Here is a 22,189-nt window from a genome sequence, read left to right as displayed (position 1 = left end):
TGCCTTCTTAAACACAACCCACCTCTCCTGATAAATTCTATTACTAGTCGGTAGCTTCTTATAATCTGAGAAACAGAAGACAATAATCTTAGCCCTGAGTATAAAATGTCCAAACACAAATCCATAAAAAGGTTATGGGCGTCTAAAAGAGTCCCCAGAAAATCAATAAGATATATAAAAGTAACAGTGACTGGTGATAGTGCCTCATTTCTTCATGTAACTTACCCATAGGACTAGAGTATTCATCAATCTGTCAATGTTTGTTCTCTTAAACTTTGTCTTACCACTGTTCTGCATTAACTTAGTGTCAGGACCTACAAGAAAGTAACCATTTTGAAACAATTAGATTATGCAATATTATTACTACTAGTGATTCTTACTTAAAATCAATGTTTCTGAAAGAAAAATATATTTTTCAAAATAATTTAACTTTTGTTATGAGCAAGAGCCATTAACATATGTATAATTTTAAGGCTAAGAAGATGGATCAGACAGTAAAGTCCTTGCCTTGCAAGCATGAGGAACTGAGTTTGATCCCCAGAGCTCAGATTTGGTAGCACATGCTTGTAATCCCAAGCATTTGGGAGGCAGTAGATTCCTGGGACTTGTTGGCCAAGCAGTCTTTCATAATTGAAAAGCTCCAGGCCAATGAAAGACCCTGTCTCCAAAAAAAGGTAGGTGATATTCCTGAGGAATGACACTCACAATTGTCCTGTGGCCTCCATACACACACACACACACACACACACACACACACACACACACACACTCACAAAAGAAATTTTTTTAAAGTTTTCTGTTTGTTTGTTTCAAAAGGCAGTGAGAACCACCAACAGCCAAAATTGATCATGAAGACAAGGATAGCTGACTCCCTGGCAGGAGAGGAACCACCCTTCACACAGAAGCTAAGGCCCAGGTAAAACCACAGACAGGAACTGGCGAGATGACCAAGAGTACTGCTTCCAAGGTGAGCGTGACAACTTGAGCCAAGGTGACAGACAGATGCTGAGAGGGGACAGAAAGATTGCAAGATCCACAAGGTGGGAGTGACTATCCAGAAACATGGCCCCACACAAGGACAGACTTCTGCTGTCATAACTCATAACCCACAACCCATGGTTAATACCAGCAATCCCACTAAAGAGGGCCCTCCGCGGAGTGGAAACAGGGAGAATAGAAATGCTGGTACCAACATCTGATGTGTCCATATGAAGTTTCTACTTAGTAAAAAATGATGTATATGATTCTTAACTAGTAACTTAACAAAACCCCTAAAATCCATAAGAGAATTCACTACCATAGAATAAAATAAGCCCAGATAGAGCTTTTCTTAGAAAGAGATAGCAAACACTCCTTTTCAGAAATCTGCACGAGCCAGGCATGGTGGTGCATGCTTTTAATCCCAGCACTTGGGAGGCAGAGGTAGGAGGATTGCCATGAGTTCGAGGCCACTCTGAGTCTACATAGTGAATTCCAGGTCAGCCTGGGCTAGAGTGAGACCCTACCTCAAAAAACCAAAAAGAAAAAAAAAAATCTGCACAAGTGTACTTCTAGTCTGAAATAGTAAGAGTAGTAAAGTCAGTAAAAGGAAGAAATAACTTGGAGATGCTAGAAATAATGCAGTACAAACACATTGCAGAATGCCAAATCAAAATTTGAAACACAGAAAATCATCTCCACAATCTACAGAGTTTGGGGTATTTTTAATAGGAAAACTAAAAAATTCCAAGAAAGTGTGTCAGTACATGAATCCTTTATTAGAATTACACACTATATACAAAATAAGATTGTTGTGTGTTATCTCATGATATATTTACTAAATACCTTTTTAATGAATTCTGGATATATATATATATATATATACATTTGTATTAACATAAATTAATTGTACAACTTAAAGGAAGTCACTATTATATTTCTATACAAGCATAATGTATGTTCAATGCTTTACCTGTCCCTAAAGTTCATCTTAATTTCTTTCTGTTGTTTCCCTTTTACAGTTTATTGATTTATTTCAAATTAGGTTATTAGATGATTGACAAATGAAATTTATTAGAATTTATTGGGCTAGAGAGATGGCACAGCAGTTAAGGTGCTTGCCTGCAAAGACTAACAACCATAGTTCAATTCCCCAGTTCCCAAGTAAGTCCAGATGCACAGGTGGCACATGCATGTGGAGTTCATTTGCAGTAGCTGAAGGCCTTGGTGTACCCATATGCCCTCTCTCTCACTCTTTCTGTCTATCTCAATCTCTGTCTGTCTTTGCTTTCAAATAAATAAAAAAAAGTTTAGAATATATTGCTAATAAAATTCCTTATTGACGGGGAAAATGCTAAACAGAAGCATTTATATTAAGTTATAGTCATCTCCTATCTCATTCTATACTATCTTTCCCATCATTATTATCCATGCAGCCATAGGAGGAAAGGCAAATGAAGGAAGAGAGAAAAGGGGGATGCACATGAAATTAATCTAGAAGTCAGAGAAAGGTGGGTATACCCTTAAACAGTCTTTCATTTACTTAAAGACTGGGGTCTCAGAACAACCTGTCATCTTGAGTTGCAAAATATATTTCAGGGCCCTATACCCAGCCAATTACTGTAAAAAAGACCACCCACACTTTCTCAGAATTGTTCTTTAACATCCTATGAACATTGATGGTGAGAAATATTTCTTTTGTGGTAATGATCACAAAACATATAACAAGATTGACAGCAACTCAGGTATTGACAGACGTTTAGTTTCAAAAGCTTAGATTTGTTAAATACACAAACTAACAAAGAATCCACTTCATGGGTAGCTAAGCACTTACTTAAACATATCCACAAATGTTGAGATCCTTCCCTTCATGGGAAAATATATTGAAAGAATGTTTTATCCTAGCCGGTGTGGTGGCACATGCCTCTAACCCCAACACTGGGGAGGCAGAGGTAGGAGGATCCTCATGAGTTCAAGGCTACCCTGAGACTACATAGTGAATTCTAAGTCAGACTGAGCTAGAGTGAAACCCTACCTCGAAAAAACAAACAAACAAACAAACAAAAAATGTTCTATCCTCATTCCCCACTTCTTACTAAACCTAGTTTTGGGGCCAGTCAGCACAACAAACTATCTGATGACTGTTATCAGTGTCCTCTATAACTTCTTGACCTCCCAGAAGCCTTTGACATTATTGATTACTCTATACTTTTGAAGTATGTTCTTCCCTTAGCCTCGGTGTTATGATGTTCCCTTGCTTTTCCTCCTACTTACTCAGGAATTCCTTCTCTGCCCAGCTGTTAAGTACTAAAGTTCCTTAAGACTCTCTTCTTACTCACTTCACCTTCCTTGGGACCACAACCTCAACATCTATACACCAAGTATACCATCTCCAACCTACCTTCAACCTTTAAACTGATATATTTATTCCTATACATTAAACTACCTATATGACATCTCTACCTGGATTTTTCTGAGGTCCTTCAAATGACCCTTGACCAGCCCAGCTCATGATCTTTACCTACATTCCTCATGCCAGCAAATTGCAAGATTTGGAAGATACCTGAGAGTCATAGTTGATATCTATCTCATCCTTACCTTTAAATATGGTCAGCAATGTTTCTCAATTCAAATTTCTAAGAAGCTTCCACTTCTCTTTCTATGCTCATAGCCCCCATTCTAATCATTTTTTTCTTTTCAGATAGTGATGAGAACTGGGGTGACTCAAAACTTACCAAAGTACAGAGAGGTGACAGTGGAGTAATCAGCACTATATGATATATCTCTATCATACCCTCCAAGATTCAGGAACCAGAAAAGGTGGCAGAGACAATGTAAGAGCCAAGGGAAGAGGGGGGTGCTTACAATACTGTCTTCCAGATACAAAGTGGCCTTAGTATCCATGACTTACAGTGGCTGATGCTACCTACACAATACCTGCATAACAGGAGGGGAAAATGATGACATCAGAATAGATGAGAAACTAGTTGGAAAGAGGAAGGGATTCAGTGTGTGCTTGGGGGGATTTGGGAGAAAGAAAAGACAGGGTAGTGGGAGGGGATTGTGACCGTGGTATATTGTTTAGATTTACAGAAGTTGTCAGCAAAAATGTTAAAAGAACAAATTATATAAGTTAATATTAGGTAATAATTTAACATAATGTTCTATGGGGGAAATACTAATGACATGGAAATTTACAAGACAGAATTGAATGAATGAAAAAGTAAATAAGGGCTGGAGAGATGGCTTAGTGGCTAAGGCATTTGCCTGCAAAGCCAAAGGACCTTGGTTTGATTCCTCAGGACCCATGTAAGCCAAATGTACAAGGGGACATGCATTTGGAGTTCATTTGTGGTGGCTAGAGGCTCTGGCACACCCATTCTCTCTCTCCCTTTCTCTGCCTTTCTCTCTCTCTCTCTCCCTGTCCCTCTCCCTCTCCCTCTCTCTCAAATAAATAAATAAAAATAAAGCTTAAAAAAAGTAAATAAAATTGTTTAGAACTATGATAGCAATCATAGTTCATATTGTTAAATACATGCATAGACTAGTTTTAAAATATACTGAAAAAAAGTGTTTTCATCTGCCATGAAAGCTTAGTCTGTCCTGAACTCTAATCAATATTTTTTCTTCAACTCACACTCATCTTGTGTACTCTTTCCAGGATTTGCTATTTACAAATATTACAAATGCTATAGGCAAGAAACCACCCTTAAAATTTAACACATATGTACCCTTTAAACATATATATATATATATATATATATATATATATATATATATATATATATATACACTCTTTGAAACTTACATTGTTTTCCCCAAACTCTTAGAATAAAAACAAAAAATCTTCATTTATTCATTTATTTGAGAGATGAAGAAAGAGGCAGATAGAGATGGGGTGTGAACTAGGGCCTCCAGCCACTTCAAATGAACTCCAGATGTATGTGCCACCTTGTGCATCTGGCTTACATGGATACTAGGGAATTGACCTGGGTCCATAAGCTTCACAAGCAAGCACTTTAACTTCTAAGCCATGGCTCCAGATCTCTTAACTCAACTTCTCTTGATATGCATACATCCCTATCCTCTATATCAAATTGGTCTTCTGTAGATGTTTTGTTTTTGTTTTTGTTTTGTTTGTTTGGTTTTGGGTTTTTTGAAATAGGGTTTCACTCTGGTCCAGGCTGACCTGGAATTCACTATGCAGTCTCAGGGTGGCCTCAAACTCATGGTGATCCTTCTACCTCTGCCTCCCAAGTGCTGGAATTAAAGGTCTATACCACCACGCCCGGCTCTTCTGAAGTTTTTTTAACTTCATTTCTGCCACAAGGCTTTGTGTATGGGTCATAGTGTATGGGTCAGCTAGCTCTTTCCTTTTCCTGTACTCTTCACCTCTTGTCTCTAACCCTTTGGTTTAGGTTTATTATTTTTATTTTATTTTGATAACTTCATATATGTTTTGATCCTATTCACTCCCATTATCCCCTCTTATCCTCTTCCTGCTCCCACTATACCCCTTCTTCCCAACCAATCCCCACTAAGCTAAATTAGGGTTGCTTGCATAAGCATGGGTTGGAGGTTATTTGCTTAAGTATGGGCAAGTTAGCAGTGGCTACACCACTGAAGAACATGACCCAGGAACTGCTGATAGCTACTCTGGGAGGAGTTTTGTGAACTCTACTCCATCCACGATGAAATATTGACAGGCATAATCTTGTGCAGAAGACTACAGCCACTGTGAGTTCCTGAGAATAACAACCATTTTGTATGCAGAAGAGAGATATCCAGGATATGTCACAAAAGGAAAGGGAGTTCTGTTTCTTTCCCTATAAAAATACAAGAGACAGAGGTAAGAGGATATCCATGAGTTTGAGGCCACCTGGAGACTACATAGTCAGTTCTTGGTCAGCCTGGGCTAGAGCAAGACCCCACTTTAAAAACAAACAACAACAAAAAAAAAAAAAAAACCATAGAAAGCAACAAGTTTCCTCAACTCAGTCCACAGACCTAGCAATGTGCTAGGAACACTTAGTGAAAGAAGTGTACATGGAGAGAAAATATCATTTGTCCAGCACACTCTTCCACATGCATCCTCTCACTGATTCATTGCAATGTGCTGTAATATCTCCACAAACAGCCCCATGTTACAGAGGAAGAAACAAAGGTTAGGGAGACCCAGAGCAAGGATTACAGTCCTAGCACTGTTAAAGAAATCTGAACTCGAACTGCTTCATCCCCATTCTCTAAACTCCCCATTATACTCCCTTGGAGGACACCTGTTCAATTTATCCACATCTTCTATTTGTATAAAAGCATTTGCAATAGAGACAATTTTTATACAGGACTTGGCTCTTCAGTGGTTCCCAACAGATTTCCTAGTGAACATGCTATAAGTGAACTAAGGTCTTATATTACTCATTCCAAGCAAAATTATACAAATGCAATAAACATCTGGATGATGGTGTGTCCCAAAAATGAGACATATAGTAGGGAGCAAATGAGGAGAAAATTTCCTATAAGAAGAACTTCAGGTGAGGACACTGGTAGGGAGCCTCTTTGTCATTAGCCAGGAAAGTAAAGCAAGTTCATGGATAAGCCTGCTCTTTATTTCTCTGCAAGAAAGGTGCAAATAAGGAAATAAATAATCATAGGTTCATTTTCCAGACTAAAGAATAGAAGCATGTGGTGAAAGGATAATGAAACTAAATTCATTGCCAGATAAAGGCACTATACTGCCTCATTTCTCTCGGGATTTCCTACATCCGTTACAAAGGGTGATGCCCCAAGAACAAAACCATCTCAAATACCCACAGCTGAGAGTATTTAGGAACAATTGAGAGGACTCTTCTAGCCTTGGAACACTTTGATACTTTAATGAACATTTTGTTGTTGTTAAAGAAAGTCAGTTAAGAAAACATTCCAGTTTTAATCACACATATAATCAGCAGACTCAAAACACATCTTAATTTAGTGTCACAATAAACAGGACTTTTTAAATGAAGGGCTGGCAAATGAAGTCATGACAATTTGAGTGGCTTTATGAAATGGTGCTACTGTAAGCTTTCAGAGAAGGAGAATTTCTTGAAGTCTTGGAGATAAAGACAGCAGAATGGTGGGTAGGGAGAGTAGGAGGCTCTACCTCCACCCTATCTCTGACAGGCACAGTCCTTCCAGACCACACCATCCTTTTCCTCACAGTAGAAGAAGCTACATAGTATAAAGGGAAATGATTGTGACATCTCCAAAAAGACTATCCTAGAGATCAGCTAGATCTTTTTAAATAACAACTTAAAAAGCAGCATAAGGGAAAGGATTTCTTTCATATTCATCCCTCAACTTAAAATTAGGTTGACTATTATATAGAATAATAGAAATGACTGAGATGGGGCTAAAGAGACAGAAAGTAAACAATGGGTATCTAGAGCCCACTGCAAAATGAAGACTCCAGAATCCTTTAGAATGAGTTCAAGATTTCAGTGGTTCTCCCACACAGGTGCCTCCTGCATCATTGTCAAATCAATGGTGTCTTCTGGGGCTCCATTCTCAGAAGTCAACTCAGTGCAGCACTTGATACGCAATCAACTCACTGCATATATCCAACCCTAGAGAGCCATGGGCTGTACTGAAGTGCATTGTAAAAAAGAATCACATAGAGCTGAGCCTGGCCATAAGCTGTACCTGCGAAAATAACCATTCCAAAGCACCAGCTTGTGTTTCTCAGGATGCAGCCTCTCAAGATTATCTTCTGGTTGCTGAGGGAGTGCTTACTGTCCTTCCAAGAGAGGACTCCCATGAATTTGTCTAATTTGTTGTTAGGAGCCTCGCAGACAACAATCCCTGGAAAATTAAAAAAAAAAAAAAAGTAAAGCTCTTTATACTCAAATCACTTTAGAAGTCCATAGCACTATTTTACCACCTGACTTTTAATCTGCAATGTGTTTTTTCTTCCACTTTAGACATGTACAGGTTTGTGCTAAGAAAAATAAGATGGAGCATACAAGGATGAAATGTATCAAATATCTTAAAACAGTTTTCTCCACTTCCAAAATAAGAATAGGGACCACAAGAGCCATGCAGTGGTTTTTCCTTAAAAAAAATATTTTCAAACATCATTTACCTTTACTTCTTGGCCATAGTAAATAATTTTGAAAGCATAAAGTGGTAACTGTCCCTAAGGTATTCTTTTCCCTTTATGTGAACTGCCACACAGGTTGAGATGGCAAACTTCTAGTTTTGCAACAAAAGTCATTCAGCTTTCTAGGTTCACAGTGAGGATTTTGAGAGTCCTACTATACTCCTCCCCATAGAAACCTAGGCTTTGCACCACATGCTAGAGAATGCATGTGATCTTGTTAGTTTCAGAGTTTGAGACACTCCTAAAGGGACCATATACCTTGCCCAAACTAGCCAGAATATGTTTCTAGTGTTTTTTTGTTTTTTTTTTAATTATAGAGCCATTCCAGGGTAAGGGTATGCCATTCTAAATCAGTGGATCAATTCATTCCATCAGTTTAAAAATAAAATGCTCATCCAGGGTGGGAGTTCTCTAGATAGAAAAAGAAAACAGAAATAATCTTTTATGTTCCCTGACACAAAATAGAACTATTAGACTCATGTGCATTTTTATTGCAAACAAGTGGGTCTGCTTTTTTTTAGAAGCAGTAGGTTCAAAGACATGAAAGAACAGAATGCAAGAAATAGAAGGGAAAGGAGGAAGGAAAAAAGATGAGTAAAGAATGAAAGAGCAGGAAGTGATTAGATCCCATCTGAGTTCAAGTTAGAGCTAGGCATGATTAATCCCTAGAAGGTTTGTTGTCTTAGATATGACAGCAAGTTAAATAAGAGCCTAAAGGGTAATTTGCAAAATACAAAAGAGACCTTATCTTCAGCATTAGTTAAAGGTGAAAGGAGACCCCAAAGGCCCAGCAAAGTTTCTAACACTGTCTTGGTTGGTTTTAATTATTATAAAAAGTGCTTCCACACCCTCCCAACAGCACCAATCTGGCAAACAAGCCTTTACATGGAGCTTGGGGGACATTGAAGATGCAAACTATAGTTGGTGCTGACTCCATCTTCTTTCCAAACAGCCTTCAGAAGCTAAAGAGAATTCTTGCATGGGTTCCCAGCCTTCCTGAGATGCTACTTTTTCCTTTAAAAAGTGTAGGTAGGCCAGAAATCAGTTTTCAAGAGGCCTGACTGCTCCTGATCAATCACACAATTCACATTGAAAAACAAAATCCTAGAAGGAATGAGCCATCCATGGCCTCAGGACATCTTCTCTAACCTCCTCCTACCTTTACCCAATATCCCAATATTCCAAAAATTCAGCCTAAAAATCTCCTATTTGGGCATTCCCAACATCCACTACTGAATGATAGACTGCTGCCAGATGGGTTAGATGAGACCAATAACCTGTACATGGTCATTTCTTATGTGGCTGAATTGTGATTAGCTCCTATAATATCCTATTTATTAAAAAGTAAATTAAGGGCTGAATCAGCAGTTAAGGTGCTTGCCCTTATCTACTTAGCTTTTTGAGACAGAGTCTCTCACTGAACCCAGCACTCACCAATTAGGCAGATGGAGAGAAAACCCCAGAGATTATACTTTCTCTGCCTCCCCAGTACTGAGATTAGAGGCACACACTGCCAAGCCTGACTTTGAAACGGGGCATGGGGATCCAAACTGGGCTCTTCATATTTTCATGGCAAGCATATTACTAACTGAGCCATCTCCCCAGCTCCCAGTTTAAAGTACATTTAAAACATGTTTTACCCTATTATGAATTAATCTGTGCCAAGTCCCCTCACTCCTCAGTGCTGCCTTTCAACATGTCCTTTAGAGCTTGGAGTTTTATGTCCTTTTGTAGAATAAGCCTTGCTAGCAGTCAGAAGTTCCTATTCTGACTGTGTTGCTCAGTAGCCATATGACATTGGGATATTCAATTTATGTGGGCCTCAGGTCCCTTATGCACAAATTGAAGCTTCCTTCAAGAGCTGTGAGGATTCAAGAAGATAATTTAGGATAAAAAATACTTGCTTAAGTGTCCATACCATGTCTATGCTTAGGTAACTTTAGACCATCTCCTGAGTAAAGACTTTGTTGTGATGAGCTTTTGTGAAGTCTGTCCTTTCTCTGCATATGACTTCCAATTACTGTATTCACATAAAAATTCCTTTATTTCGCAAATTCATATTCAGCAAATATATATTTTTCAAATAAACAAGAGTAAATGAAGAATGAATGATTGAATAAATGAATAAAAAGATTGGCTTGGGCTAGAGGGATTGTTTAATGGTTAAGGCACTTGCCTGAGAAGGCTAAGGACCCAGGTTCAATTCCCCAGTATCCACATAAATCAGATACACATAGTGGCACATGCGTCTGGATTTCCTCTGCAGTGGCTAGAGGACCTGGGGTGCTAATTCTCATTCTCTCTTTCTCTCTCTCTGTAATGAATGAATGAATGAATGAGATTAAAAAAGAAGCTTATTAAATGACACAGCAAGATCCTATCCTCAAGTATAAAGGTGAAAATGTAGAAGAAGGAATTATAGAGGCATCTTGAAGCTCAGCTCATCTCAACCTTAATTGGCCTCCAGGTCAACTAAGTCCTTAATTTAGTACCCTAAGTGGGACCATCTCTAGGCACAGGAGTAGGACATTCAAGTTTCAGATACTTGGAAATGTGAATTTATAATACAAGGACAGAAAACTATGGTTTGATACTAAGGTCGTTTTGGAAAATCTCAGACGAAAACCCACAGAGTAACTAAAAGTAAAAATAATGTTATACCCCTATGTGCTCAGAAGTTACAAGTTATAAACACATTTAGCACAGTCAGAGAATAGACCAGCCTCCCATCTATAGGTCTCATGGATTTCACCTTGCCAAGGCTAGGCAGGACCTTTCCAAAACATATAATGCTAATATATCACCTTATTTTTTTTTAATTTAAACCAAAGGATAGAGTACTTTAAGTTTTTATTCTTATCACACAAACAAGTCTTTCTAGTTACTAGAAGAAAACCTGTAATCTAGCAATAGTTCTAAGACATAGTTCAAATAAAGACCAAAGAGGGGAAGTAAGAGAATATTGGTGACCAAGAGGATCAAAAGAAACTTGATAATAATATATGTGTCAATGTTATATCATTCTAATTACTTTGTCTGGTAGCTTGTCTTTTGGAAAAACTTAATAAATAGATTTTAATTAATATGAAAAGTGATGAAATGTAAAAGATAAATAGTGATAGGGAGAAAAGGCATTGCAGGTAAAAATAACTGACATAAAGAGTGGATGAGAAAGATGGAAAAAGGAAAGTAAGAAAGAATACAAAAGGGGAAGAAAGAAATGAGAACAGACAAAAGTAAATAAATATGTACAGATAGGCAGATAAGAGAAAGGAAACAAAATTAAAACATTTAAACTAGGGCTGGACATGAAATGGATGAGGAAAATTTAAGAACTCCAGGAATATGACAGCAGTCACAGGAGGCATGGAGAGTGTGTTCACTGTTCTAGCTCTCTAAAAGACCACAGCTTGCATTATTCTCTCAGTCTGTAAATATGACTGCTATCAGGGAAAACCTAATCTATATATTGTATCAACTTATCCTTTTCCATTCATTCTTCAGGTGCTTTCTTGAAAGTAGAAAATCATGTTTTTTTTCTTTATTTTGTTATTAAGAACATATTTTGCATGGATACATCATGTGTTGGTGCCATCTTTTCCCTCCTCCCTGCCCTAATTCTGCATATTTTAATAAGAACAAACCCATAAAATATTATGTTTCTTTGGCCTTTAAAGCTAATTTAAATGTAGTCCAAGTTTTAAGAATGAAAAGGTAAATTTAGCAGAAAACTGGTGCTTAGCCCAGAAATGTATCAGCCTCGAGCCTTTAACAACACATGTTCTCTAAATAGTGACCACAGTTAAGTACATATAACAGTAGAGTTCTGTGTTGTCTTTATTTGGGAAGAATTTTTTTTTTACTTGGGAACTTGGTAAGTTACTACTAAATATGTATGAAAAAATTCAGCTTATACCTACTAAGTAATAGTTCAATTTTTAAATGGCAAAGAGAATCTTCAAAGTAAATTTTATTAAGTATTTTAAAATATTATTTCTTTATATAAACATGTCCTTTAAACTGCCTGGGCCTCAGTTTCCCCCATCTGTGATGAAGGAATGGTTTGAACTCAGGAGCTGTTTCCTTGCATTGGTCTGAGAAGTACCATTTGCATTAGCTTGAATTTGAGGTTACTGTATACAACATTACGTGGACAAAGGAATCTGAAGCAAAGACATTATAAAAAACCACCATCAGAGGAAAGCTTTTTCCCAGGAGGAGGACTCCAGCACACTTGTTTATTCCCACAAGGCCCCACCAGGAACTTTCTTCTCTCCCCCAAGGTTAATGCTCCATGTCCAGCATCTTTGCTCGAGGCCCTTCATCTGCCCTCCCATGGACTTCTGGAGCCTGATGTTGGTTCTGTCCCTCATTCTCTTACACAACCATTTATTCATTCACTCATTCAACAAGGGTATTTGAGTACCTGCTATACACTAGATGCCATTCTGGAGGACTGGCATATATCAGTAATCAAAATATTCTTTTGTGCCATGCATTGAAACAAAAAATATGAACAAAAAAATAATAAACCTTACAAACAAATTAATTATACAACATGACAAATTGCGGTCGGTAATTGCTTTAAGAAAAAGCCAAACAGGGTGTGGTAGGTTGAGAATGTGAGAATTTATGATAAAGAGGTTGTAAGAAAACCTGATACAACCTAGATTTTTATTGGTATTGCCTATATGGTCACAGTTCTTAAAGGGTGTGGCATAGATTGGGCTCAACAAATAGCCTCATTTATTTCCTAGAGTCCTTTGCAGCAAGATAGCCTATAAAATATGAGAAGAAGTAGTAGTTACAACTCTCTGTGTGGCTCTTTCACCCTTTCACCTCACCTTTACCCTGTGATGGTGACCCTGGCAGCCAATAGTCCAAGTACCAGTTGTGGCTACAAGATAGAGGAGGCAAATGAGCCCATGTCAGAACGTGACACTAGCAAGAAATCAGTGTCTACTGTGTTCACATCACTAAGATGTCAAGGTTGCTTTAATTGCATCTTACATAGTCTAGGCTATCTGTGCCACCATCTATATAAAGGAAAAAATATCACAACTGCTGCTGCTTTCTGCTAGGCAAGAATACTAAAAATTGTAAATCTCCACCTTACAAACTGACAGAGATATAAAGGTACAGTCCTGCCAGGAAAGAGACCCCGTAGTGCTAAGTTACACTTAGGTTGTTCTTTCAGAACTCTATACATAATCATTGCAGTATTTTGAGTAAATATTGATTCATGAATACAATTTGCTTTTCTTGGATTCATATAACAATAAATTTTCTATGAAAAACTTAGAAAACATTTAAATCTAATCAAAATATTTCTTGAGCTATCCAAAGCTTCCAGGTGGGTACCCTGAATTAAATATTTTTCATTTGGAAGGATATTTTTTCTAGAAACAATTGTTATAAACAATTATTATATCACTTAAGAGAAATTAAAGTGTCAACAACATTTAGACAAACTTACAAGTAAATGCAAAGCACATGTCCTATAAGCTCTGACCCATCTGTGAGAGAAACTGCAATATAAACTTGCCCATGCTTGCACTCAAGGGATGGTGCATAAACCCTTTACCTACATTGTCTCTCTTTTTTTTAAATTTTTTATTTATTTATTTGAGAGTGACAGACACAGAGAGAAAGACAGATAGAAGGAGAGAGAGAGAATGGGCACGCCAGGGCTTCCAGCCTCTGCAAACGAACTCCAGACGCGTGTGCCCTCTTGTGCATCTGGCTATCGTGGGACCTGGGGAACTGAGCCTCGAACCAGGGTCCTTAGGCTTCACAGGCAAGCGCTTAACCGCTACGCCATCTCTCCAGCCCTGTCTCTTTTTTTTTATTATTGACAACTTCTATGATTGTAAACAATATCCCATGGTAATTCCCTCCCTCCCCTCACTGAAACTCAAAATCATAAGACTCTTCAATAAATAAAATCAACCCATATAAAAGGAGTGATAAGCAGGACCAAATTTTTAAGTGGGTGGTGACCACTGAGGGATGGCAAGAAAGCCAAAAAGATTCTCCCTATAGCCTACATAGTACATAAAACTCTACTATTAGTGTCTCTTTTTCTTTGACTTTTGAAGGATTTTTTATGGTCTCTAAATCATAAAATGCAGAATCTAGAAGAGACAATATCTAAAGGCCATTCCATGAATACTTAAGAAAATAACAGAAAAGAACAAGATACAGTCAGAAGAGTATAAAATCAAAGAAGGCCATGCTAAGAAGCAGATCTAGATCAAATGGGATGAAGACACCAATAATAAAACCATGGTGTTAAACCAAGCTAACAGATGGCCAACTGGTTCATAAATCAGAATATTCTCCTGTTATGATTAAGACATTATGCCAGCCACCATGCAACTTGGAGAAATATATGAGCCAGAAAGACCACCTTCATAAAATTGGTCTCTAAGTGTTATATTTTGCTATGGAATCATTAAATGAATGTATGGTTGACCTACAGCTGGTAAAAATATAGACTGTGTTCATCTGTGTTCAAGTCTGTACAGTGCTCCAAAGGCCAAGGTCAGGCAAGAAAAACTCAAGACTAAAGGGAATGAAATCTATAAAAGAATGAATAAGGGTAAAATACTTGGCGATTTGATAAAGCCATTCTTCCCTTGTTTCACATTTTACCTTTAGCATTAGAAGAGGTTATAGGCACTGATATTTGAAGAATATTCTCACATAACATGAAATGAAACATAAATTAGATCTCAGATAATTAGTTTGTTAAACTGCCTTTTGGCATTGAGATTTTTTTTTTTCTACTTAAAATACTTACCATCAAAACTTGCAAGTCTGCTAATATCTTCCCCAAGTTCTGAAGTAACTGGAAGTGCATGGCGAACTTTTAGGTTTGTTTCCCTGTGAAATTAATGACATACATTTTTTAATAAGGAACAATATCTTACCAAAGCAACTGTGTGGGGCAGAACACGAAAAATCAACGAGAAACCATCTTTGAATGTCATTTGTACTTGTTACATTGTCTCAGGAAAATGTTTCTAGGGCTCCTAAGACTTGGCATTCCACCCACAGCACATCTACACAACACAGTTATTTTTCTTGTGATTTGAAAGAATAGAGAACATAATAAACACGATTTTATTCGTACCTATTCATACATCAGGTTTGAGTTATAAGACACTTTAGGAATGGTAACATAGCTGCCAAATAAAGGCCAATATTAATTGGAGCCTACTATATATGCAAAATATGGTCATAGCTGATTAAACTTTGTGTATGTGTGTGAGACAGAGAGAGAGAAAGAGAGAAAGGCAGGCAGAGACAAAGTGAGTATGGATGCACCAGGGCCTCCTACCACTGTAAACAAACTCAAAGTACCACTTTGTGCATCTGACTTTACATGGGTACTGGGGAATTGAACCTGAGCTGTCAGGCTTTGCAAGCAAGCACATTTAACCAGCCCCAGAAGTTAAATTTTAGAAGGGACAAAAATACTACAGTTTTCTTTTTCTTGGAGAATCAATCCAAGAAACTCTTAAGCCTAGAATAACAGCCAACAAGCTCGACAGCAGGTCACAGAAAGCTGGTATTTTTACAGGCAGAACTCCATTAGACAGATAACTCTGGTATTTGTGAAATGCTTAGCAGTGATTCCATGACCATCCTGTTTTGGAGGTCTTGCTCAAGGTTCATAAATTATTGTTAAAAAACTAGTTCTAGTCTATTGTTTTATTTTAAGTTCATTGATTTTTGATGTTATTGTTATGTTTCCCTTACTTCTACTTACTTTGGGTTTATTTTGCTGTTTTCTGGGTTCTTGAGGTATGAGACTAGATTATTGATGTGAGGCGTTTTCTCTTTTCACATGTTTGCATTTAGTGCTATAAATTTTCCTCTCAACACTGCTTTAGCTGTGTGAAACTGTGTTGCCCAAACCAGGATTACATAATGACACAGGCCAAACAACTTGAGTAGTTCAATATGGCAATGACGTGGAGGTTAAAACTATGTGTCTCATACTGTCAGATCTGAGTCCTACCTTCACTCTTTAGAAGCTTTGGCCATATTAACTTCATCTCTCTAAGGTTTGGTTTCATGTTTTGAGCAATATGTCTTGTACAATACCTACAACAAAGACCACTTATACTAAATATATATATATATATATATATATATATATATATGATAAATATAGTATATATATACATATATATATATAATGATAAACCACTTATACACATATGAACACAGTGACTTAATAATGTAAGAATTCAATAAATGATTCTATCCAGACAAATTGAATCCTCTAAAATAGAACTGCTAAATGGTCTCTAGCTAAATTCTCAATTAACACCAATGTCAAAACTGCATCCTAATCTGTTTCTTATCTTTCTCTTCATCTTCGTCCACTACAGCCTTTTGAGGCTGCATTTGAAACAACATCAGTCCTTCCTTCCTCAAGAAACCTTGATCTCCACTCCTCTTGTTTTCCTTAGAAAATGAAATTAAACCCCACAAAAAACTCCTAAGGAACCTCGCTAAACAGTTCTTGTATAAAGTGATTCATACACACAGGGTTAGCACACTGTTTCTGAAAGCAAATATGCTCAAGAGAAAAGTCAGTTTGCAAAATAAAGTTAAAAGAAAAATAGTAAAATTACTACAAAGTAATTAACAAAGGATTTTGTAATTTAGATCTCTGTTTGCTAAGAAAAAGGAATAATGTTTAAATTTTATTTCTAAAGACATTACTTTTAAGTTAACAAGCAACATAATCAATTACCCTTACTTTAACAACTTACCCATCAAGCTCAGCAGTTTCAATGTAACAGAGGCCATGTGGCTCACTGCTTGATAGAAGAAGTAAGTCAGCCTATTTAAGAAATCACATACTCAGACGAGAAGATTGGGTGAGCACCTGCTATGCTACATCACCCCTTACTGCCAGCCAGCCAGCAGGGCCATAGAAACAAATTGAAGAGGTGAGGTCCTATGCAGCCCCCAGTGTTGCATATCGTGAGCCAGATGCCCCTTCTTCCCTGTCCCTGCACCATCACAACAGAGGCAAGAGCTCTGGATAGCATGTAAATTAGCAATCATTTTCTTTGCCTTTTTAAAACATTTTATGTAAATTCTATTTTCTTGCTTTAATAATTACTGATGAAAATGGAACTCTCCAATAAATAAGGTAAATGAAAACTATTTATTTGCATATATTTTAATTACCTAGTAATTAGCCATTAAGAACAGGAACAAGCAAGGGAGATTAAGAACAAAGAAATGGGCGAGAGAGATGGCTTAGCAATTAAGGCACATGCCTGTGAAGCCTATGGACCCTGGCTTGATCCTCCAGGTCCTACATAAGCCAGATGCATATGGTGACACATGCATCTGGAGTTTGTTTGCAATGACTAGAGGCCCTGGTGTGCCTGTTCTCTCTCTCTTTCTCCCTCTCTCTGTCTCTAATAAATAAATAAACAAAAATTAAGAACAGAGAGATGAAGTACATGGAAACTAAATAAAAGGTGGAAAAGAGAGGCAAAGAGATTAAGAAAAGGAGAGAAAATGCAAAGGAAGCAAAAAGATGGGGGGAAGGAAAGTGCATAGTAAGGAAGAGGAAAGAAGACAAAGCCAGGCCTAAGCAAGAGAGGAAAGAAGATAGAAAACAAAATGTAGTAGAAGAAAAGGGCAGGAAAAACATCATACACTTAACAGTTTAATGATTTAAAGATTAATTCTGCTGTCTGTTTGAGCTGTAGAAACCACTTATCACAATTCAGCTTTAGAATCCTGGTTGTATTCTTTACTGGGAAACTGCTAGTCTGTTTCATTTCAAATTTCAAAATGTATTTCAAAATAAGTGTTCATGAAATTCTGAAGTATTTGAATGCTCAAAAAGAATTGACTGAAATTTTGACAGTATTTATGAAGCCTTTAGAGTAATATTGTTTCTAGTTATATGTGAATGTCTGATTAGTTTTCTATTCTGGAAAAATTTTTATTGCTTTAAAAATATTACAATTGCTTGCTTCATTCTCAAGTCTTTAATGTTAAATTGAGAATCTATCTACGTATTTAATTACCTTGAGCACATAAACCATCAACTCAAAAATATTGTATGAGGAGGTGTGTGGGAATGTGGCTTTGTCTAAATAAGGATAAAACAGAGAATTAGTGGCAGCCCCAGAGGAACAACTGGGTTTTCATTGCTCCTTCTGAACTCTGGAGGAAAGAGACACAAAACCCGGTAAAGGTAAAGAAACTTTCTGAATTTATCACAGTATGAACAGTACACACACATGCAGAGAGTGTGTGAAAATCTATGCCACTCTTGAACCAAAGATTATCTCTCCTGTCATAAAAGGGAAAGGATTTGGGCTGGAGAGATGGCTTAGTAGTTAAGCACTTGCCTGTGAAGCCTAAGGACCCTAGTTCGAGGCTCAATTCCCCAGGACCCACGTTAGCCAGACACAAGGGGGCGCATGCATCTGGAGTTCGTTTGCAGTGGCTGGAGGCCCTGGTGCGCTCATTCTCTCTCTCTCTCTCTCTCTCTCTCTCTCTCTCTCTCTCTCTCTCTCTCTTTCCCTCTTTCTGTCTCTGTCTATCTCTCTCAAATAAATAAATAACCAAAAACATTTAAAAAATAAAAGGGAAAGGATTTGTTTTTAAAAAATTCACCTTGATCTTATTTGCTACATTTCAATTTCAGTGCACCCTAGTTTAAGTCATCACAGCAATAGAACTAAATGTTCTTCCTGCCTAGAACACTCCTTCCTTAAAGAAAAAAAGGAGGAAGAGGAGGCTCCAGAATCCCTTGATTCTAATCATCTGTGATTAAAAATAGTTCTAATATATAGAGGAAGATGCCTATTAGTACCTAGTGTTATTTTTCTTCAAAAACCAAAATAAAGTGATCTGGTGGTACAGCTTCCTTTACACTTGGTGGTAAACAAGGGGCAGATGCACTGGCTAAGGCACCAACGCCACCTGGTGGGCTGGATTCTCTCACCAGTGGTGAACCTTCTTCCAACAGACTGAAACTCTTCCTCCTCTCCCTGAGAACCTGGGATATCTATTTCCCTACCTCTTCCTATCTCCTCCATTGTCAGCAGCATGTGTATGGCCTTAGGGTCCCAACCCCAAGACTCAGACCAAACCTTCTCAAGTTGACCCTTTCAGTAACTCCCAGGAGACTCAACTCCTAGGTAATCTAGAAACTTGAGTCCCAATTATCGGGATTTAGAAAACCAATGACTAATGTAGAGCATGATTCTACATGTCCAGCTTATCCTAAGATCATTACAGGTTTTTTTTTTTCACTTAAGTGACACAGACATCCATCCTGTGGTACAGATCCTGTTGTTAACCTCACTACAAATGAACAGAGTGAGACTGAGACAGGTTGAATAATTTGCTCACCCTACATAACTAGGAATTGAGAGAGCTGAGGTTTTTGCAGGCAAACTGAGGCATATACTTCAGGAGACACTAAAATGAATAAAACTTCTTTTCCTCCATTTTTTTTATAGTTTAGTAAAGGGAGAGTATTGTTAAGAGTTCTGCTAACCTATTTTTTTATTAGTTTTGTACTCGGTGAATACAGTCAAATTGGTACCACTGTTAGACTCCTCCCTGCCCTCCCCCCTCCACAGGGACCCTCCCTGTTGGGATATATGGGTCATGCACTGTGGGGTTCACCATCAGTTATGGGTAGGAGGAAATGTCTCTGTGTATCAAGACCCAACATGTGGCTCTGAAAAGGGTGATAGGAAGTGTGCAAATTGGAAAGAACAGTATGTTCATACTTGAAAAAGAAGGAAATATTATGGAAGACTCTAAATAGTGAAGGCAAACTCTTCCAGGCAAGGCTTTAGCTGCCTAAAGAACAGACAAGGGAAAGTAGTCTATCAGACACCTGGGTGGGCCAGGCCAGAATCACTTTCTTTTAACTCCTGTTTTGTTTTATTTAATTTCATTCCTCTGTCAAGTATTGGCATAGGGACTCAACTATACCTCTTATAAATGAAGCAGCATTTCCCACACAAACATCCTTTCTCCCAAATTTTATGGACAAGAAAACAAAAATCCAAGCAGCTATCTCAGGGAAACCTGAAAATGATATTCTCATCAGAGAAAACTTGATAAAAATCCATTGAACATCTTTGAGACCTCATAGCAAAAGGCATTGTCCCCAGAGCTTTATTATGCATAAATAATGTTTATTTACTTAAAGAATAAAGGAAACAAAACCTCAAGAAATAACAACTTAAAGATATAAAATTCTTTAAGAATTTACAAAAGGTCTGGTAATTGAGTCATTTTATTTTCTCAACAACTCTGTGAGTGGGTAATCTTTCCATGGTATGACCCAATAGTAAGGAAGAAACACACTCTCTTAATGCCCATCAGTGAACTAAATTGACTCAAAATAATGGTATGTCACTATGTCTAATTGAAGAATTGAAGCCTCAAAAAGATTTAATGTATTCATGAGTACGTATAGCTTAAATTAAAAAATTGGAACTACAATCCAGAACTTCTGATCCCAAAATGCATACTCTTTCTTCTGGTAGGCTACTAAAATCACCAGAATTTCAATTATGAAACATAGACAACGAAACAAAGGGAAGTCTACCTTGAAAGAGCAAATAGCTGGGTATGGTGGTACACACCTTTAATCCCAGCACTTGGGAGGCTGAGGTAGGAGGATTGCTGTGAGTTCAAGGCCAGCCTGAGTCTACATAGGGAATTTCATGTCAGCCTGGGCAAAAGCAAGAAGCTACATGAAAAACAAAACAAAGAAGAAGAAGAAGGAAGAGGAGGAAAATGAAAGAAAGAAAGAAAGAGAGAGAGAGAAAGAAAGAGAGAGAGAGAGAGAAAGAAAGAAAGAGAGAGAGAGAAAAGAAAGAATGAAAGAAAGAAAGGAAGAAAGAAAGAAAGAAAGAAAGAAAGAAAGAAAGAAAGAAAGAAAGAAAGAAGGAAAGAAAGGAAAGTACTCAGTGGATGCAGGTGAGGTAGGAGATGGGCCAAGAGAATAATGTGATGGGAGCATGACCAAATCGCAGTATGTTCATATATTAAAATTTCCACTATTTTTTTCTTTTCCACTAAAAATTTTAAAAAGAGATTCCTTTTTGGAAACACTTTGATATCTATTGAGATTAGTTTTTTTTCCTGAACATTTGGTTATTTGTTCTACAAATAAAGAAAACAAAAAAGGAAAACAACCAGAAAATGTTTTACTTTGTTTCATTATGTTTTACTTTGCTTTGTTGGAATTTAAAGACCAAAACTACAATGATGAAATAACACAGCTTCATAACATCAGAAAAAGATACATCTGTGGAATTAATTTGAACAGCACTTTGGATTCACCCTGAATTTTTATGTGGATATTTTATTGACAATTTTCATACAGGTATATCTTGTACTTTGATCTTAATCCTCTCCCTTGTTACCTTCTCTTGTCCCCCACATCCTGTCTACCTTCTACTGAACCTCCTTTTCCAACTAGTCTCTCTTCTACTTTGATATCTTTAGTTTTTTTGTCCTCCTCCACCATCCATGACAGTATTGGAGTGTTGATGGGCAGGCCCCCTATTGTGCGGGTCATTTGCAGGTAATGACAGTAACTGTGAAGTCACTAATGCAATGGCCATGTCATGACAGAGTTCCACAGCACTCTTCCCCATCCTCTCGCTCTTACATTCTTTCTACCACCACCCATTTTTTAATGATCCCTGAGCCTTGGAGGGGGTGCTATAGATGTCTCATTTAGCACTGAGAACTTCATAATCACTTATTCTCAGCACTTTGGTAAGTTTCTGAGTCTCCCAACAACTAAAGCAAGTGGTTTCTTCACCAGCAGGGTCTTCCTGTTTAGTTTAGGTGGGCAACCAAGAGCAATCACAATTGCCTGTATTATTTAGGAGGAGGCCTCCCCAACCAACAGCTCACTGGGAGGCCTCCTACTCCTGCCACTTCTCCCTTAACTTTCTAAGCCATTATCACATGCAGAACTCTTCATTTTTATTGTTATCCCATCATAGTATCCTCTTTTGTTCCCTCTCCTCTATCTCACCTACAATT

General features: G+C 37.6%; 1 protein-coding gene across 1 annotated transcript in view; it reads right to left on the bottom strand.

The window, feature by feature from the left end:
* Window positions 1-22,189, bottom strand: part of Atp8b4 (ATPase phospholipid transporting 8B4 (putative)) — a 310,406-nt gene that overhangs the window by 171,500 nt on the left and 116,717 nt on the right. Inside the window, 4 exon segments of the mRNA XM_045157629.1 lie at window positions 226-314; window positions 7,657-7,815; window positions 14,916-14,998; window positions 16,903-16,973. Coding sequence (XP_045013564.1) covers window positions 226-314; window positions 7,657-7,815; window positions 14,916-14,998; window positions 16,903-16,973 — 402 coding nt within the window.

The sequence above is a fragment of the Jaculus jaculus genome, chromosome 8 (assembly GCF_020740685.1).
Source record: "Jaculus jaculus isolate mJacJac1 chromosome 8, mJacJac1.mat.Y.cur, whole genome shotgun sequence".
NCBI lineage: Eukaryota > Metazoa > Chordata > Mammalia > Rodentia > Dipodidae > Jaculus > Jaculus jaculus.
This window is presented reverse-complemented; position numbering and strand designations above follow the sequence as displayed.